At 41.7% G+C, this 25,395-nt stretch overlaps 3 protein-coding genes across 6 annotated transcripts; all 3 read left to right on the forward strand.

Annotated features, from left to right (window-relative positions):
- The first annotated feature begins 283 nt into the window (after positions 1-283).
- Positions 284-5,000, forward strand: shda (Src homology 2 domain containing transforming protein D, a). The gene is made up of 8 exons (XM_069710617.1): positions 284-796; positions 1,474-1,723; positions 1,834-1,935; positions 2,122-2,284; positions 2,508-2,765; positions 2,888-3,062; positions 3,509-3,628; positions 4,507-5,000. Exons 2-8 carry the CDS (start codon positions 1,478-1,480, stop codon positions 4,691-4,693), a joined length of 1,251 nt encoding a protein of 416 aa, XP_069566718.1. The 5' UTR covers positions 284-796; positions 1,474-1,477; the 3' UTR covers positions 4,694-5,000.
- A 1,365-nt stretch (positions 5,001-6,365) lies between these two features.
- On the forward strand, positions 6,366-11,016 carry spmap2 (sperm microtubule associated protein 2). 4 transcript variants are annotated; one of them, XM_069710576.1, is made up of 8 exons: positions 6,366-6,634; positions 7,064-7,091; positions 7,202-7,277; positions 7,372-7,433; positions 7,537-7,594; positions 8,362-8,488; positions 10,519-10,678; positions 10,758-11,016. In XM_069710576.1, the coding sequence occupies exons 3-8, from the start codon at positions 7,216-7,218 to the stop codon at positions 10,997-10,999; spliced, it is 711 nt and encodes a 236-aa protein (XP_069566677.1). In that variant the 5' UTR covers positions 6,366-6,634; positions 7,064-7,091; positions 7,202-7,215; the 3' UTR covers positions 11,000-11,016. The 4 variants fall into 4 exon arrangements, with proteins under 4 accessions (XP_069566677.1, XP_069566675.1, XP_069566676.1 ...); XM_069710574.1 differs by having other exon boundaries at positions 6,366-7,091; XM_069710575.1 differs by having other exon boundaries at positions 7,064-7,277.
- Positions 11,017-11,989: 973 nt separating this feature from the next.
- On the forward strand, positions 11,990-24,852 carry LOC138627920 (interleukin-31 receptor subunit alpha). The gene is made up of 15 exons (XM_069710563.1): positions 11,990-12,055; positions 13,455-13,588; positions 14,488-14,647; positions 16,457-16,626; positions 16,709-16,872; positions 17,128-17,293; positions 18,226-18,308; positions 18,592-18,823; positions 19,740-19,928; positions 20,082-20,186; positions 21,553-21,699; positions 22,531-22,662; positions 22,837-22,933; positions 23,068-23,149; positions 24,119-24,852. The coding sequence occupies exons 2-15, from the start codon at positions 13,531-13,533 to the stop codon at positions 24,830-24,832; spliced, it is 2,499 nt and encodes an 832-aa protein (XP_069566664.1). The 5' UTR covers positions 11,990-12,055; positions 13,455-13,530; the 3' UTR covers positions 24,833-24,852.
- The last annotated feature ends 543 nt before the right edge of the window (positions 24,853-25,395 follow it).

The raw sequence follows: 25,395 nt of genomic DNA on the forward strand, positions 1-25,395 counted from the left end.
CAATTTATTACGTGTATTTTGTGGTTCCTTTAGTTCTCCACAATTGTGAACCTGATTATCTTTTGGATGTATAACAGTTGGTCAGGACAAAACACCAACACCTTGGGCTTTGGGAAACACTTTTTTTTTGGTGACGATTTTCTTAACATTTTAAAGGCCAACAGCTAATTGATTGATCGAGAAAATAATCCGCAGATCGATTGTGATTTATGATGGAGTATTTTTACATACTTGTATTTTCACTAATAATAATCATTGTGTTTATTTTTTTTTTTCTCCACAGTTCCTTGTTACCTGGTTTACGTCAAAAATCTAGCGGACACACCTGATGAAACGCCGTATATAACTTAATTATATTTTTAATGTCATTTTAATTTATATTAATGACCACCACAATTATGAATGTGGAAAAGAGCTTATTTAAAAAATTTAAAAAAAACAAACATTATACCCTTGATCAGAGTACTGGGAATGCATCTGCGAGACAAAAGGATTACGTGTGGATTTGGCGGCGCTCGCTTTAATGTCGACCCAATTAAACCACCTCCACGCTCCCCTTTAAACCACCTCCCCACTCCCCTTTAAAACCAGCTTGCCGGTCTGGTCCAGCGAACATTTAGCAGACGGACTGACCCGCTTGGCTCGGAGGCAAAAAAAAAATAATAATAATAATAATAATATATCACGAATGTCCGCGTTTTATTTCGGCGCCGGAAAGCGTTGAAGACGGGAACGCCGGATGGAAACCAGAAAGACGTAAAGAGGACCGGGGACCCTTCAATGTGGAGAAAAGAGGGTGAGCTTCGAGAAGTACCGTCAAGCAGCTGACTTAACGCTCGTTGGCGACGATAGCTGGCGTCCAGCTAACTTGGCTAACTGAGCTCAGGCATGTTTACAAAGCGGCGACGACTCGTTGCTGCGCCTATTTTAACTTTTCTTTTTTTTTTTTCTTCTTTTTTTTTTAAATGAACGATAACTACATTAGACCACTATTTAGCTTGGTAGTAACCAGCCGAGGAGGAAACGCTGCCCATAATCCGCTGCTGTGAAGACGTGATTGATCGAAACCCCCTTTATTTACCCTCTAATGCTAACTAGCCATCGTCAATTGTTCCTGTGATGTGCTTCGTCAGCGGGCGAGACATTTCTGCTTCACCTCGGAGGAAAAGTTATTAAAGCTACCCCAAAGGAGGTCTGGAATATTAGTTGATCCTTAAGGACCTGTTGAGTACAATTGACCAACAATAGCTCTTTTCTTTAGGTTACTATTACTTCTATAAGGACCTTTTTAAAAACAAATTTGGAAAGGAAAACTATTATTAACCTATTAAAGGCTACTAAACCCTAACGACATAAGATTGAAAACAAATAATAAATGCTATTAAGATAGCTCTTTTTTTGGGGGGGGGGACCATTCATTTCAGCACTGCTCCTGAATGATTCTCTTCAATCTGTTGACCTCTTCATTTGCAGATCCATGGCAAAGTGGCTGAAGGACTACCTAAACTTTGGCAGCAGGCGTGATCCTCCGCAGCCCCCGAGGCCAGATTACAGTGAGAGCGAAATCTTGAGGGCCTACAGAGCTCAGAAGGAGTTGGACTTCGAGGACCCGTACCAACACGCTGATAAGGAGCACCAGAATGGAGATTTCAGCTCCTGCAGTGCCACAATGAGCCTTCCCGCTTTCCCTGCTTTTGGTTCAGTGCTGCCTAATGGCGTGGAGGTGTGACATGCATGTCATCAGTTTCTGTTTCAAGTGGCTTTATATACATATATATATATTTCGGTGACATTTGATTGATTATTGGAAGTGTTTTGTTTACATGTGTCCAGGTGAAAGTCCTGTCGCCAAAACACAGACTAATTAAAGTGGACTCTCAGGAGTTTGGTCGCTGCAAGATCCCTCTGAGTCCTGTGACTGTTCAAGAAGAACCTGTAAGTACTGGTTTTGTCTTCTGCTTTACGGTTGATGTTGTTTTCCCTCCCCCCCCTTCTCTCATTCTCTGCCTCAGTTATTCACTTGCAAACACTGTTATGTTTTGAGCTCGTCTCCTCAGCACAAACAAAAAAAAATTTGTGTTGTCAGGTGAGATAAACTTTTGTTTCCGTCTCCCCAACAAGGTGGTTCCTTCTGCCCCGGCAGCGTCGGACTCTGACTCGGACTACTCGGATCCATTTGATGCTCGTCCAGACCCGAGACCCAGAACAACCTGGGAGCCCAAATCTGCACCAACTGACTGCTGCAGCTACATGGAGCCATTCGAGGCTCAGCGGATTATTTCAGGTTTATATAAAGATGTTTATCCCTCACAAATCAGTTTGGCTCTTGATTAAAAAAAAAAAATTAAAAAAAGTTTTATTGTACAGGGAGTTCAACAGTGGAATATTGTATGCTGAACAGCTACCATCAGTGTCCAAACCCTTTTCCTTCTAAATGTCACTTTTCAGCAACTTTTTGTGACTTTAGTTTTGCAGAGCGTTATTTACTGTCTATGTCCACTGTGCAGAACTGCAGCACAGCGTGATGGCTACCAGGTCTGGGAGTGGTGATGGCGGCCAGTTGTACGATAACCCATATGAGGAGAGGACTCGGCACCACCATCGAGCTGCTCCACCAGCACAGCAGCAAACTCAGAAGGTAGAGGGTGGATTTGGCCTGATGGACAGCCGGGAGAGCAGGCTGCCTCAGGACGATGAGAGGCCGGCTGATGAATACGACCAGCCCTGGGAGTGGAAGAAGGACAACATCTCTAAAGCTCTAGCAGGTAAGTCCTGGTTTTCCAAGTATTACAATTCTGAATCAAATTAGTCTTGGACTGATTTTTTTTTTAGTTTTTTTATTATTGTTTTTTTTTAAACCTATTGTTTTCTCTCTGTCTGCCCGTAGTTCAGTTTGAAGGAGCAGAAAGGGAACGCTCACGAGCTCAGACCGAGCAGACCAGGCTGACCAAGACAGGCACTACGTCTACCATGTCGGACTCAACTACACTCCGTCTTGTTGGCGACACTCCTCCTCTCCTGGGTGAGAGAGTGGATCCATTGCTGTCCCTGGAGAAGCAAGTGTAAGTGGACGCTTGCAATGTTGAAGTGACAGTGTTTCAAATAGTTTTTTTCCCCCCCAATTTTAGTGAATAGCAACGATTGTATTTCTTGCACAACAATAATTTCCAGCTTCCCACTGCTGACTCGGTTAATAATATCCTAACTGTGATTGTGTTTGGCAGTGAAGGAACGAGCCACTTAACATGGATGTAAACCATGCTGGGTTTAAAATATTTGTTTTTCTTAAATGGTATTGCATACGTTTTATGTCACGTGTTGGATGTGAAAGATAGGCACAGGACATTTTGGTGAGACTTAAGATCTTTTTTTTGTTGGCTTCAGTCTCTAGATTTGCAGGTAGAATAAAGAAGAAACCTCAGATTCACCAAGCAGAAGAAATATAATGTTGGATTATGTGCCGTGGATTAAATGTCCTGTTGTCGTGTTTCCTCCTGGTCGCCTGCAGGTGGTACCATGGAGCTCTTAGCCGCTCGGAGGCAGAGGCTCTACTGACTCTCTGTAAGGAGAGCTCCTACCTGGTGAGGAACAGCCAGACCTGCCGGAACGACTACTCGCTCTCTCTCAGGTACACTCTGACCCCAGCTGCACTGCACATTAAAATCAATCACACACGTTTGTTCATGAATAGTCACTTATTCCTCATGTCTCGGATAAACTGGGCCTGTTTAGTTCAATGCCGAATTCGCTTGACTCTGTCTTTAACAAAAAGCTTTACTAAATAAAAAAAAAAAAGAACTTACATCTTCACGTTCTCTTATTACCATGTTGTCTGAATATCATTGCAATCTCCCAAATTGCAGTTCTTCCCTTGTGCACTGTGCTGTTTCCAAAATGATCTGATCCAGTTTTTTTTCCTCATCTGGGTATTGTTTTGGTCTGGGTGGTGAAAGAATGTTCTCAGACTTCAGCCTCGAGGCAACTTTTAATTGTTGCCATCCAGTCACTTAATTTATGCTGCTGTCCCCCCCACTTTTTTTTTTTTTTTTTTCTCTCTCAAAGTGTATTCAGGCTGTATGATGAACGGCATGAAAGCAGCTGTTTCGAAAGAGATTATATGCTTGCTGGGAGTTATTCCCGGCCTCACGCTTGTGCTTATATGACGCAATGAGTCAAGGAATACAGTAATTTGATAGGATTGTACCCAAATCACAGCCCATGTGTACAACAGTAGTTCAGCAGCACAAGATGTTTATCTCTGTGGATTGTCCTCCAGTCCAAGGCCCACATTTAGTCCTGAGAAGTACTCACAAAATAAGACACATTTATCCATCTGAGCATACATGTGCTTAACCACTAAATCCAGTAGCAAGCGACATGTATGTTTTTCTACAATACTGCATGTGGCTGTAATTTCTTTTTTTTTTTTTTTTTTTAAACGCGACATATTTCTTCTCAGTTAATAAAGCAAAGACTCGTGTGTCCCGTCTCTCTCTCTCTCGCCAGGAGCTGCAAAGGCTTCATGCATATGAAGTTCACCCGGTCTGCGGACGGGCGTTACGTGCTCGGAGAGAACAGCCCCCCCTTCTCCACCATCCCCGAGGTCATCCACTACTACACCACACACAAGCTGCCAATCAGAGGAGCGGAGCAAATGTCCCTACTGTATCCTGTCATAGTGCAGACCCTCTGACACTGACGCACACATACTGTTTCTTCTGGTGCTACTGAATACAATATATACTCAATATTTACCTACTTCTCCCCATTTCCTACGTGCTTTTTCACTGCCGTTCTACCTGCACTGCTTACAAGAGATTGGACTGTTTGGGTGCCATCTATCCCTTTTTTTTTTTTTTTTTTTGTACCATAATCCCAGGAAGTACACTGGCAGCTTGACAAGAGAGCTCAGTGCCTCATGAACCTGTGAAATGGTATCGTCACTGAAATCCCTGTATTTTGCTGCCATGGACTCCTGAAAATCAGAAATCATTGATAGTACAAGTCAAAGAAAAAAAACAACTAGTCTTGAGGTGTCTTGAGACGGTAGAATTGATATCATATTGCATGGAGGTTTGTCTCTTTTACTGCCAGGCAGAGTCTGTTGTGAGGTGGACTGTACTGCCAACTCATTTAAAGGATAATAGTGGTGGGTTTTAGCTTGTGCCAATAATCCAGGCTGATTTTCTTTTTTCTTTTTCCAGTAAAGGCAGCAGTTATGTTTACGTGAATTTTATGTTTTATACTGACAGGAAGATCAAATGAAAAGAGGTAGAGGGCTGAAAACGCAGTTGAGAGCGTGTAAAACCCTTTTATTACCCTTTTAAGTGTTCGTTACTATTCAAACCAAACACTACGTATTTACCCCTGGCCGTCGTTGGGCTCCGGGGTTTCTCTTTGTGTTTCAGAGGCCTGTGAATGTCATATGATGCTGTAGCCACGCGCCCTGCAGTGTTCTCCGTTCGTCGTGTTAATGTGTGACATGACGTCAGACGGACACGACTCGTTAACTTCACGCAGTAACGAGACGCCTGCAGTACTAGTTTAGAGAGTAATAATTACAGTATTATACTGAAAGCTTGCGGCTTTGTGATGACGATTAAAAAAAAAAAAAAAAAAGCTTAGGTAGTTTATTTACTGTGCTGTTTTATAAGATTTTAAATGTCTGTTGAAAATAAAGGTGATTTTCTGTTTTCACATGGTCTGTACATTGTATAATTTTCTGTTTGATTGATGCTTTTTCAAATCAATAGTCAGTAAAGATAAATTCGAACATGGAGTTAAATTAAAGGGAAGTTAATAGTTCTCCTTTTGCTGATTTGGTCGTTGTGGTTTGGTGGTAATTCAGATATTAGAGGTTGAACATGTCGGCGCCATTTATTTATTTATTTTTTATTTATTTAACTTTATTAATCCCCAAGGGGAAATTTCTTCGCTACAGCAGGGAGGCTCTCAGGGGGGAGCTGCTGCAGCAGGCTGCCACTAGCGCGGCGCCAGGTAACCTGACCTGAGGTGCATGTTTTTGGATTTAGCGCAAATAACATGTTTATGTTCATGGTTAACCTTCTGTTGTAATTTCTGATAGTTAGAAGTGATCTTATATTTATATTACAATTGCAGTGATAACTATATTTTGTCACGTTTCGATGAATTTAGATTAAATTGCAGCAGGATTTTGTCTGAACCATTGACTTTACACATGCAGAGGTTAGATTAAAGTAGTGCTTCAAGGTTAATGAAGCCTTTATCCCATTTTGTTATTAAATTTTAATTACCTTTCAGCTTTTATTGCCAGATGATTAGTCACCTAAGCGTTCACTCTGCCTTTTTTTTTTTTTTAGAAACTATCTGGTGTAAAGTGTTTTTTTTACTTCGTTACCGGATCATAATACCAAAACAGGAAATTAGACTTTTCAACATAGCGAGCTTGGATGTCTGTGATCTCGCCTCAGATCTTATCTCCTTCACTGTTAATGAAAAATTTCGAAATGTACGTGAGCGGCATGAAGAGAGACTTCGCCATCTTGACTCGCCCTGCATGTAGGCGATCTCTGGTATACTGTCACCTGATACCATAGCAACCAGCAGGTGTCGGTATCATCACAGGGAATGAGCTACTTCAGGTGCAGGAAAGGTAAAAACTGTAGCTTTAAACTAACCAATCTAAAGAGCAGTTTTAGGTTGAATTATTCATCGTATTTACTTGTTCAGTCATAACGGGTTAACAGTGTTATCTGCTGAAAATCAAATTGAGTGGTTGGTTTTTGTTACTCGGGACGTAAGCTGTTTTTGAGGGGAATAATGCACTTTATGTTGTAGCACAAACAATGAGTGATAGAAAAGTAGTAAAAAAAAAAAAAAAAAAGCTTGTTTTGAATCAGCATATACCAAGAATCCATTGACACTCATTTTCCAATTACATTATTTAGAAAAAAATAGTAAGTCTTGAAATTTTTGTTTTAGAAATGTCAAGACACATCCTAAGATTTATAGAAATTACGTTGCTTTGGATAATAACTTATATCTGATATGTATTTTCCACACTTTTTTTTTTTTCATTTAGGTCCATTCTCAGCGTACGTGCTCCAGAGGTTTGAATTTTCTGTATCACGCTAGTCGTCTAAATCTGAGCCGTCATGTAAATAATGAGTGCTGGATATCATTTCAGCATTAAAATGTCAATGTGTTTTTTCCCCATTAGCTTCCACTGTTTCCATGGCAACTCGGACGCAGCAGCTCGCTCAGCCTAAAGCCAACCGACTCGGATATCCAGACCGGTAGGCCTAAGTGACCCCCAGCCCCCATCCACCCACCCTGTTGTCTCTGTTTTTGTGTCTCCATCTCCGGCCTAATTTTGTTTCTATTTTCCAGTCGGTCGGTTCACTGGCTGGATAAACTGCCACCAGAAAGGACCGGATCCACCACCAAAATTGGTGCGTCTCTTCTTTTTTTCATTTTTTTTTTTTTTTTTTTTTTGCAAACCTGATCACTACTACTGTTCAGTGTTTCTAAGCAACTGCTCTTTATTTCTAACAGAGTTAAGCCATCTCTGGTCAGACTTATGTAGAAGCAAGAAGTTCCACACTCAAGTCACGTAAATATAACATATCAACTCATATTGCCTGTGTGACTTATTCTTTGGGTGTCCTTTTTAATTAAAAAAAAAAAAATCTGTTTCAATTTCCTAGTTTTTTTTTTTTTTTTAAAGTTGCTGTGTTTCAATATTTCTCAGTGTTAAACATTTCAAGGACTTTATTCTTCTGTCCCTGTCAAAGTTTTTTATGTTGTGGATTATGAATCTATTTGAACGTCGCAGATTAACCGCAAAGTACGAAACCTCTGTCTTTTAGCACTGACATCCAGGGAAAGCTCAGCTCATTTCAAGGTGTCCTGTGGGTGTCTTTCACCACGAGTAGCGCTATGGAGCAATGTCTTTATGAGGGAGGCCCCCGTCTTTTTTTGTTTGGGTCACATGATACACGTTACTGCTGATGGTTTGACGTTATTGAACTGATCTACAAGTGAAAAAAAAAAGTGCACCTATGTTGTGTGAGGAAGGAGATACATTCAACGTGTTTGATGAGTGCTGATTGTAAAAATAAAACGAGAACTACAGTTTAAGATTTTTCTCAACTCATATCCTTCTAGCATACATTTTTTCATCTTCCTCCTCCATCTTTTGAGATTACCTACCATCCTGCCACCTCACTTCGTCTTTCCTGTTTCATCATCTTCCTTATCGACTGTAGTGAATTTTTTTTTATCTCACGTCTAACAGTCCTATTTACAACATTTACCAATTTTATCTCCTGTTCACACTCTCCTCTTCCTCCTCCTCTCCATTTCTCCGTCCTTCCTCAGAATTTCTCCCATTTGGAAAGTGAATGAACGGGCTCTCAGGGCCGTTGCATCCGAAAGGTTGCGGAGTCTGGCTCAACCTCGGGCCCCTGCAGCTGGCTGGCAGCCAGCCCGTCCGCTGCTGGCCCCTGTGAGTAACACGCATCATTTCCTGAAAAAGTGCTGATCGATCACAAGTTGGCTGGTATACAGTGCATCCGGAAAGTATTCACAGCGCTTCACTTAGTCCACATTTTGTTATATTACAGCCTTATTCCAAAATGGATTAAATTCATTTTTTCCCCTCAAAATTCTACACACAATACCCCATAATGACAACATGAAATAATGTTTTTTTGAAATTTTTGCAAATCTATTAAAAATCAAAAACGAAAAAAAAAATCACATGTACATAAGTATTCACAGGCTTTGCCATTACACTCAAAATTGAGCTCAGGTGCATCCTGTTTCCACTGATCATCCTTGAGATGTTTCTACAATTTGTGGTACCTGTGGTAAATTCAGTTGATTGGACATGATTTGGACATGATTTGGAAAGACACACACCGTCTATATAAGGTCCCACAGTTGACAGTGCATGTCAGAGCACAAACCAAGCTATGAAGTCCAAAGAATTGTCTGTAGACCTCTGAGACAGGATTGTATCGAGGCACAGATCTGGGGAAAGGTACAGAAAAGTTTCTGCAGCATTGAAGGTCCCAATGAGCACAGTGGCCTCCATCATCTGTAAATGGAAGAAGTTTGGAACCACCAGGACTCTTCCTAGAGTCGGCCGCCCGGCCAAACTGAGCGATCGGGGGAGAAGGGCCTTAGTCAGGGAGGTGACCAAGAACCCGATGGTCACTCTGACAGAGCTCCAACGTTGCTCTGTGAAGAGAGGAGAACCTTCCAGAAGGACAACCATCTCTGCAGCACTCCACCAAGCAGGCCTGTATGGTAGAGTGGCCAGACGGAAGCCACTCCTCAGTAAAAGGCACATGACAGCCCGCCTGGAGTTTACCAAAAGGCACCTGAAGGACTGTCAGACCATGAGAAACTAAATTCTCTGGTCTGATGAAACAAAGATTGAACTCTTTGGCCTGAATGCCAAGCGTCATGTCTGGAGGAAACCAGGCACCACTCATCACCTGGCCAATACCATCTCTACAGTGAAGCGTGGTGGCAGCATCATGCTGTGGGGATGTTTTTCAGCGGCAGGAACTGGGAGACTAGTCAGGATGGAGGGAAAGATGAATGCAGCAATGTACAGAGACATCCTTGATGAAAACCTTCTCCAGAGCGCTCTGGACCTCAGACTGGGGCGAAGGTTCATCTTCCAACAGGACAACGACCCGAAGCACACAGCCAAGATAACAAAGGAGTGGCTTCGGGACAACTCTGTGAATGTCTTTGCGAGGCCCAGCCAGAGCCCAGACTTGAACCCGATTGAACATCTCTGGAGAGATCTGAAAATGGCTGTGCACCGACGCTCCCCATCCAACCTGATGGGGCTTGAGAGGTCCTGCAAAGAAGAATGGGAGAAACTGCCCAAGAATAGGTGTGCCAAGCTTATAGCATCATACTCAAAAAGACTTGAGGCTGTAATTTCTGCCAAAGGTGCTTCAACAAAGTATTGAGCAAAGGCTGTGAATACTTATTTACGTGTTATATTTTTGTTCTTTATTTTCAATAGATTTGCAAAAATTTTAAACAAACTATTTTCACTTTGTCATTATGGGATATTGCGTGTAGAATTTTGAGGGAAAAAAATGAATTTAATCCATTTTGGAATAAGGCTGTAACATAACAAAATGTGTAAAAAGTGAAGCGCTGTGAATACTTTCCGGATGCACTGTAGCTTTAAATCTGCCACAAGATCTTTTAAAATACCCAGCTATCTGTTTCACTAAGGCCAGAGGCTCAGGTTTTCATAATGTTTGAAAACTAAATTTAAAGTTTAGTTTTTTTTATGTTGCCTCTTGAGAGAAACTGTCTGTGCTTTGTCTGGTTTTATTTTCCTGAAAGCAAAAAAAAAAAAGAAGATTCCAGCTGTTTTAACATCAGTACAATCGGTTTTGGACGTCCTACCAGCAAAAAAAAAAAAAAAATGCATCTTTAAAGTATAATCTTTCACTCTTGACCAAAGTATGCTTTTTTGCACGCTCATTAATGCCATGAAAGTTGAGCAGAGGGACACAGACAGCAGTCGCCACCTCCCGGATTTGCCAGCTTGCCCAGCCAAAGAGAAGGCAGGTTCTGGAGGGATCCGGCCACAAATCTAAACCTGTACCAGTGACCCACTTACCTTCCAAAGCATCTGCACACATAGAGCTACTCGCCAGTAAGTCTGTCTTTCCTAATCACACCTTGCTCTTTTGTTTCCTTTCTTAGACTGCATTGATTTACTTTTGTCTTCACAGCACCGAAACACAACCATCCCAAGTTCAAAGGGGAGCGCCCAGTGTGCTGGCCCGTTTCCAGAGCTGCGAGAAACTACACAGCCAGCCAGAGACTTCTTGAGCTGTCCAGTCCCAAGGACAGGAAGGCTCCGTTCGAGGGTTACGACCCGTACGTTGTGAGCCGGATAGCCCGCTCTGCCAGCCCTTCTCCCCGGATACAACAACTCTGTTTGCCTCTGCCTCGGAAATGTAGCTCCAAGTAGGATGCGTGATGCCAAACATCTGTTTCCCGGAAAGGTGCTGGTTGTTGTCATTGTCCTCACCCCAAGAGTGTCGTTGTGATACAGGATTTTCTATTTCAAATTATGACAAAGCCCGGTTATTTGGTCTGATACATGAGGAAAACAATGCAGCAATATCCTACTGTTTATGATCCACCCTGGAGTCACTTCACCCAAAGACAGCTCCAGTTTTCCTTTCTTTCACCACTTTATTTCTTAAGCAAGACAGCAGAATAAAATTGATGCGAAGGTAAAGTATGACAGTATCATTACGGTAGTTTTCTGTTGAATGCCCACACACATACTTTTATTTTTTTTTAATTTTTTTTTTTTTAAACCTTTTTAAAAGCTACCGGCGTAATCATGTGTTCCATCAGTAATGATGAACGTAGCAGGAGCATCATTAGACCAAAGAAACACAGCAAACAGCTCGGGAGATATTCTGACTAAAGCTGAAATAGCTTTGAGACACCCAGCAGCAGTTCACTCTCTTCTTAATTGGTTTTCCGTTGTTGTGAGGTTGAGAGCCAGTGAGTCATCTCTTCTGTAAAATTAATATTGTAAATACTTTACAAGTGAATCACAAGGAGAAAGTTTATTTTTATTTTTTTTATTTATTTATTTTTAGATCTCTAAATCTCATTAGCTGTCGATCATCATTTGAGATCTTTGTCCAAACTGCCTGAATTACATAAGGGGAGAAAGTAACTGCTTTTTTGTATGGTTTACTTTCACTCATAAAAAGTGACAAATCCACATTTCAAGGACCCTCGAAAGACAGCTCTTCACGGTCCCTTCGGAGGACCTCCAACCACAGTTTGGGAACCACGCACAGTACCCGGGGCATTGACTCACCGCGGGGCGGTACCGATGTGTTTACTGTGATCTGAGTGGTGGCATATTTTGCGTAATCGGTGTGGATGAACTCATTCCTATGAGTAAAGTTTGATTTTGACTAAAAGCATTTGTGCAGCGGTGTTTTACGTTTAGCGCGGATGTATTTGAACTTTGCGTGACTTCACTGAAACTCGGATACAGGTAGGTGTTTTCGTAGTTTAACGTGGCGATCTTTGTTATAGACAAATTGTTCATAGTAAAGAATAATGTCACTTTGGCAATTCAAATTTGGTTTTGTGACTTATTCTCAGTCACTTGTGTAGGGAATTATTTACAGATTTCTACGTTGTTGGTGGTGAAATGACGCATTAGTGAGTTTACTGACATGACACTTGACATTTTACATTAAAAATGCCAGAGATTTGCAGTTCTCCGTTTTCATGTATTTGATCACAATTAACAAAAACATATTTTTAAGCTTTGATCTGTTGGTTTAAAAAGAAAGTCACAAGACCTCACCATCAACTTTAAAATTATGATGTCCAACTTTTCACTGTTTTTATGTTTTTTAAAACCTGAAAACATAAAGAAAGTGATTATAAACGATGAGAAAAAGTAAAGTATGCCAGTTATTTGAATGCAGCAGCTTTACACGAAGAGTCCTGCTGTAAAACTGTGGACTGCCTCCTCAAAATGGCTTTATGGCATTACATTTTTCAAGTTCACTACTGCAGGAATGAATTCAATCCCATACGGAATTCCAATGACTGCTCATTTTATGAAATGTGATCTACTGTTGCAGATTAAATAGTTCAAATAAACACGAAACCAGCTAAACCAATAAATATGAGACCAATAATATGACATAACACTGTGGTTGGGGGCCATTCAGCTGTCTAATGAATCCTTTTAATTTTAAAACTTGAAGTACAATTTACTCTCAATGCTTCTGCACTTCTACTTCTGAAAAATTAACAATAAATGTAGGACTTTGTTGGGATATTTTGACTTTTACTTTTGTACCATTGCAAGAAAATATATTTGTAGTAGGTATTGTTGTCAAAAAGCTGTTGATTCAACTCAGGAATCAACACGTCTCAGTCTGGATCACCACAACCTGATTACATGTTTTACAAACATAAGATTCTTTGTAGAGCTCAGATTTTACAGGTGTGCCTAATAATACTTTAATGCCTTATAAATAAATACAAAATGTGTGGGCTGCTTCATAATTGTAGCACCAACACAATAAGTCTGAACTCATCTGAGGTGAGGTTTATACTCTGTTAAATGTCAGACCTGACGTTCTTTGTGTTTGGTCGATGAACGAGTCACAACGAGTGCTCAAAGCTACTTCACCCACTTTAGGAAGTCAAATGTTCTCTACTCAGACCAGCTGTTACCTTCTATATAGGTTTATACACTTCCTTTGTTGCAATACCAAGTGGGAAGCTGTGAACAGCAAGTTAACCTGTTATTGTGAAACTTGTTTTATAAACCCAAAAGCCATTGCAAGGAAATGCTAAAAAGTAACAACTGATTCAAATCATTCTTAACCATCATGTGCTGACGTCCCACAAATTTTCTTCATGTTTTACAGTGCAGTGTGCAGACTCCTTCATCCGAGTTGCAGGTACCATGATGGGAGAACGTGAGTGAGAGACCAGTTTGTGTTCATGGAGCGACGTCCAGCAGTCGTGTGGACCTGCCTGCTGGTGGCCGGACTCTCCCTGGGTAACGTTCAGTGTTCTTATCCTTTGGAATCCAGTGCAGACTGTCAGACAATGTGTGGAATAATCACTGAAGCAGGATGATGATTCATTAAGATCAGGTCACCAAGCAGGACAAAGTTACTCGCACAAATACACAACACAAAGTCGCTGCTTCGCATTTTTTTTTTTTAGCTCCTTGTTTTGGTTTTATCGGCCACAATTTGACTGTTTTGAGACATTTTCCAACCGACTTGACCAACAACCTGCCCACCAACAAATGGCAAGTTAGCAACATGCTATTAAACACAATGGAGCAATTATCAGTTTGTTATGTTTGTCCAGGAGTTTGTGAAGACAGAATCAGAGAGAGCACATCGGACTTAAATTCATTAGATCACTAGAAACATGACTGCACATGAACGTGTTAGTATTTCAGACAGTAAAAGACAAAAGGTCCCAATCTCCTAAAAAGGTGACAGGAAAGGTAAGTCTGCCTAAAAAAAGGCGATAACATCTTTAATTAGGAGGCATTTAGTCATACGTGTGATTATGTAGGTAGGCAGACTTTAAAACTTCACGTATTTTTTTTTTCTTTATCTATAATTCTCCTGTGGTTTGTGGTAGTAGGTTCCTTGAGGTAACAAGGTGCAAGTGCTGACGTGCTACAACAGTTGGGTCTGAGAAGATCATCTTATTGCCTCACTGCTAATCATTCCCACATTGTCTTTTTCTTCTATCAAAAAAATCTATTTCCTCCTCATGTGTTGTTCAAATCTATTTCAAAAAGAATCCAGTCAGAAATCCACCTGTGTTTTTCTTTACCCTGAAGATAGCTACATTATTTATCAATCAAAAACTGCACACCCTTGTTGAGGACTATACTTCTCCACACTGTTAACTCAAACTTCTTTCCATCTTCAGTCCTGCCTTCAGCCCTCTCTGTGACAATGTCCAAGGCCTTCCCCGGCCCCCCGCGGCTAATCGGCTGTGTGTTCATGTATCGAGGTCGCGTCACCTGCCGCTGGGAGCCTGGAGACATCCCAGCGACCAACTACACTATTCAGGTTCAGAGGAAACCTGGGTGAGACAGAATGAACGAGTTAATTAAGAGACATTTAGTGATAATCACAAATGGGGTCACAAATTATAAATGATGATGGTATTTAGAAATGATAAAGTTGTTCCATAACTACTGATAGTTTGTCATGTTGTGTTTACAGCTTCTTTCTGCTGCCTCCAAGAAACTATGATTAAAAAAAAAAAACCAATAGAATAATAATATAATAATAAAAATCCAGTAATGCCAGTTTAATTTGTTAAAATTGTTAAAGCAAGATGTCTCGTATTTCACAGGTTTCACGTTTCCACATCATACCTGTGTAAGTTGAATGGGGCCAGGATCGGCTTTCAAAATGGTCATAAATCGTGCTCGTAGGTTCGTTCCTTAAAATCTGATTTACAGTCAGCACAGAGAAATTTTCCCACCTTCAGCAGATGAAAGTGAAAACAGACTTCTAGTTTTGAACTCTCAGCAAAAAGTCTCAAATGTTCAACTGTCGAAACAAGAAGAACATCATACTTTTGAAGTGCAGGGAGACTTTAAAAATTTGTGCCATCAATTCTTTTGGGAGAGTTTGTGTCCAAAGTGCCAAATCATTTGTTCTTAAAAAACGGGATACAGTTATTAGAGAGGGGATGACAAACCATTTTAATGTAGCCTGTCGAGGATTCAACTTGATAAACAGGTCTTCTGCACAGCTGAAAGTTACTTTCCTACCGAGCGAGTGCCAGCAGGAAACTGATGGAACTGATATTATCTAAGATGTATCTCTGCTATATGATGTAGCTCGCTCGGTTTCATTTACACTTGGTAAGCAGAGGCTTTTCATGCAACAGGAGTTAGGTGTGACTTGTGTTGTACTGTCCCCGAGAAAAACACAACTTTTCTACTTTCCTACCTTCCATTCAGGAGGGTTTCCTTGAGACTAATTCAGAAAAGTAAATTTTGTATTCCTCGTGCTGGACATCAGCCTAACATCAGTTCTGCAGTCTGCAGTGTTTATCAGTATCTGTGACGGATTCAGAATGTCACTTTTTTTTTTTATCAGCACACCGGTGTTCATTTGCATGAAACCATGTTTGCAAATGTGAGCCGGTATGCAAATGTTTGGGTTTGTAATCAGCATTAAATTGTACTTTCGTGTGAATGTTTAATGCCGGGTTTGATCAACTCAGAGGAAGAGAGGCACACAGTTTCCACCTCCTCTGTTGTTTGGGCAATACTGTCTGATCTTCTGTTGGCCAAAATTAGTTGCAACATAGTAATTCAACTGGAGATTATGTGGCAGATAGACCAGCCTTTGGATGTGTATTTGTGTGCGAGGTTGTGCGTGACACATTTAAATGTAACCAGGCCTCTGAAATGTGCATGCATAACAATTGGCGGAACAGAATATTTTTGCTTTGTGGCTTTGCACCTGTTTGTGTATTATTCTCTGCTCGTAGAGCAGGACTCTGATAAACATCGTTTTCATGCTGGTGTGTGTGTGTGTGTGTGTGTGTGTGTGTGTGTGTGTGTGTGTGTGTGTGTGTGTGTGTGTGTGTGTGTGTGTGTGTGTGTGTGTGTGTGTGTATTATTCTCTGCTCATAGAGCAGGGCTCTGATAAACATCGTTTTCATGCTGGTGTGTGTGTGTGTGTGTGTGTGTGTGTGTGTGTGTGTGTGTGTGTGTGTGTGTGTGTGTGTGTGTGTGTGTGTGTGTGTGTGTGTGTGTATTATTCTCTGCTCATAGAGCAGGGCTCTGATAAACATCGTTTTCATGCTGGTGTGTGTGTGTGTGTGTGCGTGTGCGTGCGTGCGTGCGTACGTGTGTGTTTATTGGGATGTCTAGAACACCAAGCGGTTCTCCGAAGACGTTCACCTGCACAACCTCTGACACCAACTGCACCGTGGGAATCGGTGGTTCAACCTTGAGGATTGATTTTTGCATCAGCGTCACAGCACACAGTGGAAGCCGAAACATTTCATCACATCCTCGATGTCAGCCTGGTCGGACAGAAGGTGAGGCTGTCATGCTTCCCCTCTTCATGTCCTCGTTGTTCATCTCTTACTTCTTTCTCACACTTCCCTCCCTCTTCCATAGTAATCTTGCCTGCAGCGATTTTGAAAAGTGTAACGGCGGTTCGTGGGTCACCTCGATGTCTGAATGTAGTCTGGAGCCGCATCCGCTCTGACTTTCCGGTGTCTGATCCTGAAATCAAAGCCATGCAACTGAATTCCCAAATTGAGTTTACAGCACAGGGGCTGGTGAGTCACTCCCAAATATGGACAAAAACAAAAGCACATATGCTTGAATGAAATAACACGTGTGTATCATCTTAAGACACTGCCCACATCAGAAGAAGCCACTTCTTAAAGTTGATACACCTGCTGCCTCACTGGCTGCATAATAAATCGCTTTTTTTTGATTTTAGAATATTCCACATTAAAGACTTAAAACTGAATAAAGTAAATGTGTTTTTTTCCTTACCTTACTTTGTCCCTTTTCTGCTCCCTGTACAGCCCTATGTTCAGGTCCAAAACTGGACAGTGACAGGTTCCACGATTGAGGTTTGTCTCTTCAAACCTGACTCCTCATACACCATCAGGCTTCGCCACCGCTACCGTGGCCCAGCGAGTCCATGGAGCCCGTGGAGCAACGCTCTTCAGGGAAGGACAGGAGAGGACGGTGAGAGGAGACAGATTTGATCGTCACTGTAGTCCTACTTTGTAATGAAACCGGCGTTGGTTCTTAGCAATATTAATAATAAGAAGAAGATGATAAAGGAAAAAAGAAAGTGTGTTATACATACAAAAACATCTCGGAACAAACTACCGTGTATGTTTGCCCATGTGCATTTGACAGAAGCATATTCCAGCCTTAAAGCAGATCCTTTAGGAAATACATGGGTTGAATCTGTCCCCTGTGGAAGAGAGAAAGGCAGCAGAAACAAATAAGTCTTTCAATTATGAATGCAGTTTTTAGTGGTCTTTCTCCATCCATTTATTTTCTGCCGGTCATCTCGGTCCAAGTTTTGAAAGTAGCAGGCTAAGCCCAGCTTAGCTGCTCATGTGGGATCCAGAAGCATTACCAAGTCAATAGGGATATAAAGTCCCTCCAGCATGTTCTGAGTCTGAAGAGGACTCCTCCCAGTTGGGCATACTCGGAATATATCCAGAGCAGATGTCCAAACCATCTCCATCTGGAGCAACTTTAGGCACAGGGCCTTTGCCATGTGACCCACCAACCTTACGATTAGTGGGCAACCCACTCAATCACCTGAGCCACAGTCATCCCAGTGGTAAAGAGCTCCTGCTGTAGCAGAACCAATGACAAAGCAAAACCACGGCGGCACTTACCACCACTAAGAACACCGATTTCCTGCTAAGAATATAGACACGGCTCCCACTCTCGTTATATAAATTAAATATTTGCCTCCTGTGCTGTCAAGCATCAGGAATTAGTGACTTTAATTGCAGATACCACGGCTGTAGAAGGCTAATGTGAACGTTTTCTGGGTTTAACCGCTGGCAGAAAGTCTCCCTGCACTCCCTCAACATGTTCTGATGGGTGTCCTTCTAATTCTTTTTTAATACGTTTCCCCTCCTTTCATCTACCAGCTCCATCTGCAGCACCAGAGTTCTGGAGGCAAGTGAAACACACAGACAGCAAAGGATGGAGATTCGTCTCTCTGCTGTGGAAGGTGCGCGTGCGCTGAATTGTGAGAGAATTTGAGCCACGGAGATGTTATGATATTTTCTGACTCAGTTTAATAATCTTAGATGTACCCACATAGCTTCCCTAATATGTTTTTATGTCTTCCTCATGACTCATTTCTTACATTGCGGCGTCATTGAGAAACAAAACTGAGAGCTGGAGAAATAAAAAGACAATCAAATGTCTCAGAGTTTATATATTAAAACCTCCATCACGCCACAGCTACTCACTTCCACTCTTTGATTTCTCTTTGTGTTTTCCTCATTCAGCCCGTAGCTCGCCTTCTGGCCAATGGAAGAGTTCTCGTTTACAACGTGACTTGTCGTACAGAAAGCGCTCAGGTTTTGAGCAATCACGGGAGCTGCAAAGATTTGCCCCATACAAGCACTTCCTGTGGTTTGCTTCTTCCTTCCGGCCGTTGCTCCTGCGCTCTAACGGCCTCCACCTCTGCAGGGACCTCGCCAGAAGCTCGAGTGTGGCTCCTTGGAGCCTCTGAGAAAGGTGCCCCCCCCCCCCAGTCCAACATTCGTACCGGTCATGACATCGAGGTAGAGCCGTGGATGCTTTGCTCCACCGTCAGCTGAGACAGACGATAAAGGTGCCGAGATATGCAGCAAACTAAACACACTTCCTGCGAGTGTCAAAGACAGCGCATTGCCTTTCAGGATTTTACTGAAAAGTGATTGATAATTAGTACAACAACGTCCTCGTCATGCTTCAAACAAAGCCAGATTGTCTCACATCTTCTGAGTCTGTACGCCCACACCTTGGCACTGGTGGGATAGAAGGAAGCTGCATCCTACGACTAACTCCTCGGTGATCAGCCAGGTGTGCGGTGGCAGCTCCTTTCAAGGTCTATTTTTCACTTCTCTGTGCACAGCTGTGTCCAACAACGGGACTCCAACTTTAAGGGCGGAACTGTTTAGAACAATGTGTTATTGTCACCTGTTTGTAAGAAACAAAGGTCTTTTGAAGGGATCTGCGAAGCAGTGTGACGCAACCAGAAGGATAATATGAAGGCAAGGACGTTTTCCCTTCAGATGTGGGATGTAAGATTCTCCCAATTTATTCAAATCTGTCCTTTAAATTGTCCCCCCGTCTGTACACTCCTGCGGACCCGAGGGTTGCTTTTTTTTCCCCCGTTCCCTGTGAGGACTTTGTTCTGTGCTGGTTAAACAGCAGATAAACAAGGTTTGGTTATTGAAATGACAAATCAATATATTGTTCTACTAAATATTAGTAAATAGCTGTCTTTTATATATTTAGTTGAACTTTTCCTACATTATGACATTATGGTGGACAGGGCAATAATAGAAGTAATAAATACACAGGACATGTATTTGACGCGTCAGCTGGTTGTTTTCACATCTTTACAAACTTCCCTCTGTTATTCATCTTGTCCTGTCTTTCTGTTCAGAGCCCCCGTCCCTGAACCCGATCACTGCACGTCCACTGGATGACCGGAGCCTGGAAGTTTGGTGGACGGCTCCGGTTGATCCATCAGCGAGCAGCTTCGTCGTGGAGTGGTTTGCTGTCAGAGAGAAAAACAGCAGCATCCTACACTGGGAAAAGCTGAACGGCTCCTGCAGGACCTTGGTCATCACGGGTAACATAAAAATATGATGCTCCTTTTGTCTGTTTAGCACTGAAATTAATGAGGCAGTAAGTTGAGCAACGGGGAACGCACTTTCGTCATTTTTACTGTTAAATGTCAAGCTACCAACGTATGGGATAATCACTGCTTTTCATCTTGTTTCAGAGGGAATAAGGCCGATGGAGTGTTACGCTGTTTCTGTCAGGACGCTGCACGGTGAACGAGGGGCCGGGAAAAACATCACGCTCCTTATTTATACACGACAAGGAAGTACGTGATCTGCATTGTATTTGTAGCTCTCTCATGCTGAGCTTTAAAAGTAGCTTTTCACAAACAGGTGGAAGTGTGTTGGCCTATTTAAGGATAACGCTGGATTCTTGTGATTTTTTTTTTTATTGTAAAAAAAAAAAAAAAAAAACATAAAAAGACCAAAGTCTTTATCTTTCTGAATTGGCTACGGCTCTCAGCTCCACACCTATTTGTTCTAAATTAAAATGTACAAAAATCTATTGAGAACCGTTCTCAAATGTAAACTTTCATTTTCAAAATGATCTGTCATTACCTTAAACATCTGAGGCATTGTTGTTTTATTTTCGCAAACATTACTCAAACAGATGTAAATGGCCAATTTGTTGGAGAGTATCTAGTTTAGTACACATTTGTTGCTCCAGTTAATATTTACAGCAGCAGGATGGCCCTGACTCAGAATAAATTACGGTGCCCATGTTGATCATAGTGAACAAACATGTCAGCCAGTGGAATTTATATTTTTTTTAGACAACGATGACGTCTGTGGCACAAAGAAATAAGCTCCAGCTCTACAGGACACCTGTTTAATGTTGGTTCTGGTCTTTTCGTGGGATTATTTGTCGGTAACAAAAATATTGCAAAATGTACCCTTTAAAATGAAAATCATGATGACATCAATTCAGCTGAAAACAGTTGAAGCTGTATTCACATTTATGAAATGTGTTATGATGAAATGTGTTACCAGTCAGCGTGAATGTTGAAATGTTTAAAATGGAAAGTAAATGAGGAAACTGGATTTTTTTTTTTAAAGACAAAAAGTAATTTGTTTTTAAGAAGATGTAAAGTTGTGAAGTTTTATTAATCCTTGCTTACATTTTTGAGTTACCTGTACCATTTTCTCAGTTCTACCTATGATTTACAAGCGTAAGAAAACACTCTCTTCTCTCCAGCTACAGCTTAGAGTTCACATTCAAATGAAGTTGAATCTAAATTGAAAAAGATTGATTGAAGCTTGGTTGATCAATATAAAAGCTGATGACCTCATAGTGTACATCACACACACATGAACACTGGTGAGCAAGACGAGGTCACGGCTGACTTTTACATTACAACAAAAAACTAGCCACAAGTGGTTTAAAATCAACTCCAGGTGACGTTTTTATAATCCAGACCGGGACCGTTCGTTTGGGAGAAAATGGATCTAAAACTGTCCCCGTCGTCATTTGGCAGGAAAGACAAGATCAGCTCAGCTGGCTCATGCAAACACAACCTAATCAGATGAGCTGTTGTTGTGAAATAGAGCCTGAGAGCCTTGTTCTCACCATATGTCCTTTGGTTTATCATCATCCTCACGTAGACTGCTTTCTGCGTCTCTCTGTCCACACAGCGCCCTCCGCTGGTCCAAACGTAAAAGTGCTGCAGGTCTTCGGCAGCACGGTGGAGCTCGGCTGGAGTCCTGTACCTGTGGAGCTGCTCCACGGTTTCAATTGCAACTACACTCTCTCCTACGCAACCGAAAACAAGCCAGCACAGAGTGAGTGATGCACACAATACGGACACGCTGAGACGCAGCAGGCCAGCTGTAGAGGGAAGCCGTTCTGTGACAGGCGGGTGGAAAATGTCTTTGTGAGGATCGGAGTGCTGGTTTGAAGTTTTATAACGTATTACCCAACATCCACTCGTTGCAACTGAGATATTTTGACAACCGCTGACCTTCTGTAGTCTCAACATGACTTTGATATAGAGGAATTTACTGAAATTTCTCAACTGCTGATTGGATGGATTTCTGTGAATTGCGGCAGAGATGCCGCACAGAGGACGAGTCCTCATAACTAACATTTCACGTGGCGCGTTCATGAAGTCAAATTTGTCAATTACTTTAACTTGTGAGGAAATGCTTTAAAAAGTAATAACGTGGCGTGCTAAACATCAGCATTACACTCAAAGCTGCTGTATCAAGAGTACCGCTTCACAGCTGCAGACGGTTAATGAAAGCAGGATGGAGTCTACAAGTCTGGTATGAAACTTGGAGTAATTTCATGACTGGTGGTCACAAAATACTTATTCAAACAAACCAGAAGCCTTAAATCATAGTTGCGTGTCAATGAGATTGTTGTTTGCTTCCTGTCGCTCTGCAGATGCCTCTCCTGATTTGCGTCTCCTGTAGACGACGCTTGTGTGAAACATTCTGTACATTAACGTCATCCTAAAGTAACAACGCTCAGATTCTGACTTCGTTGCTGAACTCCGGCTTCAGTTTAACACTCGGGAGAGAAAAAGCGATGCAAAGTCTATAAGTATTTGATGTGTTATTTTGTTTTTCTTTCTTTTTCCTATGTTTTCACTCCTTTTCCTGTTTATTCAGGCATAGTTGTGCCGAGTCATGTCCACCGCTACACCCTGGAGAATCTGTCGCCCGGTAACTACGACATCGTCATGCAGGCCAACACTAACGCTGGTCCCGGAGCAGCCGGGACCCCGGCTAATGTGTACATAGGTGAAGACATGAAACCACACTCACACACACACACACTGTACCCTAAAGGTGAAAACCCAGATATCACTATATCTTTAACTCAACTGTGTGTGTGTGTGTGTGTGTGTGTGTGTGTGTGTGTGTGTGTGTGTGTGTGTGTGTGTGTGTGTGTGTGTGTGTGTGTGTGCGTTGAAGGCTCAGAGGACATTTCCAAAGTGGTGTACGTCATCCTTCCACTTGTGCTGACTTCATTAACATTGTTGGTAATGGCCTGCCTGGCACAGTTGAAGACGTAAGTTATCTTTCTGTCTCATACGAAACATACGCACGATGCCTCGTGTCTTACTTTGACAGTTCTACCTTCTTTGCACTAAAAGGAGGTGCACTGAACACCTCCTTTTATTTTCTGATTTCCGTGATGTTTAGGGTGAAACAGAAGCTGTTTCAAGACATCCCTGATCCATGCCACAGCAGCTTGTCTCTCTGGGCCCCTAAAAGTACCGATGAGGTAACCATAGACTCCCCCCCCCCCCCACCCAAATTTTTTTTTTTTTTTTAAATCCTTATATTTACCTTTCACCTGCAGGAAACTTTTCTTAAAGACTGGTAATAATAATCATTTTATATTTTCAAGAAATCCCGAGGAAACCAACGTTGAATTGATCCCAGTGTCAATTATTGTTTGTGGAGCTAAATCCTGATGTACACCGATCAGCCGTGGCTTTAAAACCACTGAGAGGTTGTTACATCAAGGTCAAAACAAAGAGCTCTATGCAGTTCAAAAGAGCATCCGTAACTGTTTATACTGGAGCACCAATCCACGGCTAAAAATAGTCCCCTGGAAAATTACCTATTGATGCTGTCTGACCAACATTTGATAAAAAAAAAAAAAAAAAAAAAAAAACAATACAAGTATGCAGTAAGTAAAACTATTGGTGACCTTTTTTTTTTTTTTTTTTTTTTTGAAAGATTCTTCAGGTGGGAACTGGTGGCCTTGGGGCTGAGTGCCAAACAGTGGGTTAGAAAATCTGAGAGAAAATGACTGCTTCTTTGGGATTTGTTAACAATAAAGAAATTGAAATGCTACCCATAGCACTTTAACATCAACTGCAATAATAGGCTATTTTTTTTTTTTTAATTCTTTTGTCAGCTGTAATGATCAGTATATTGAAAACATGTAGATTTATCACAGTCACTCGAATACATGTCAGTTTGATTTGCCAGTTGTTACATGCCGGTTAACAGGAACAACCAGTGTCGTAAAGCAAAAGTACACATATAAAGTGGTGATTTTTTTTTTTGTGCCTTTTTAAAACGCCCTGTGGACAAGAGGGCAGTGCTTGATCACTAGATGGCAGAAACGGCAACGTTTTCAGTCTATGTTCAGGCACAGATTTAACACTGACGAACATCTTCAAACAATACATTTCAGGACTTTTCTTCTTTTTTGTTGTTGTTTTTTTTTGTTCCATCTCAGAGTATGAAGCAGCTTGTGGTACCAGAGAGGCCCGACGTCAAACCCTCCGAGGTCCTTTTGCTCAGTGAGTTGCAGAACTCCGATGCGGATCAGGACCGCAGCCATTGGAGCGTCCATAATCTCCAAACATATAATCTCCAGTACTCTCCACTCCCGGTTACAATGTCGGAGAGGAAGTCCACCAGAAGAAGCGTCACCAAACTCAAGACCACCTCTGTCACTGATCTCTCCCCCTCCGCCTACTCCTCCGTCTCCTCTCAACCTCTCCAAAATCCTCCGACAGCCCTCCTTCCCTCCTCCTCCTACCCTCTACCCAATGACTGCCAGGACGGCGCTGTCACCGTTAATGACGTCAAACCGGAGTCAGGCGGAGCCGGTGAGTCGTCCCAGTCGCGTCTTTCTTCAACAGAGGAGCAGAAAACCTTCAATCCGTTTCTGAGACGGCATCAGACTCCCGCTTCCTTCTCTGACTTGAGCAGCATCTCTCACTCCTCTGTCTTGCTTTCTTACCCGGCAGAGGTCGGTTTACCCAAACATCCTTTTTCTCAGAGCCACTTCAACTCAGTCCAATCGCTCCGGCGGAACAACTTCGCCGTCCCCGATGCTCTTTCTGCCAATTTTACGTCGTCTTTTTTTCCCTTTCATCACTCTGTTTTGGTGGATTTCTCCTGCTCTCCACTGGAGTGTGATCCTTACATCCCCTCTGATCTTTAGATTTATACTCGGGATATATATATATATATTTCTTCTTTTTTTGTTTTGTTATGCAGTGTCTTTAAAAAAAAAAAAAATGCACACCCTTCAAACCTTTAATTATTTTTCTGCAATTTTCATGGAGATGTTGCAAATTTACATCCAAATGATCACGGTATTTGTTTTCTCCAAACTTTTTTGACGCTCATACAACATTCAAGTCAAATTGGAGTTACTGCAATTATTATTACTCTTACATCTAACTTGTGATCAAAACACGTGCGAAGGTCAGACTTTCCTGAAATCTGATTTCTGACGTTAGCCAAAGTGCATTTACTTTGTCGATATAATGCTATATTATATATTACATATATATATATATATTAGGCATCAGTATAGACAATAAATAAATAAAAGAATTGTCTAAATTGATACCGCTTTCATGTCTGTACAGTAATTTTAAGACTAAGGGGAGGATGAATCGTTTTTATAGAAACTGTGCTATTTGTGACTTGATTCATTATGTTTATATGTGTTTGAGCCATTTTGAAGTTTTTGTCGATATGTTTTTGACAGTGAATTTA

Source organism: Brachyistius frenatus, unplaced genomic scaffold, assembly GCF_029030835.1.
Source record: "Brachyistius frenatus isolate BFR_SWC_R1_liver_20210118 unplaced genomic scaffold, ASM2903083v1 Contig_93, whole genome shotgun sequence".
NCBI lineage: Eukaryota > Metazoa > Chordata > Actinopteri > Embiotocidae > Brachyistius > Brachyistius frenatus.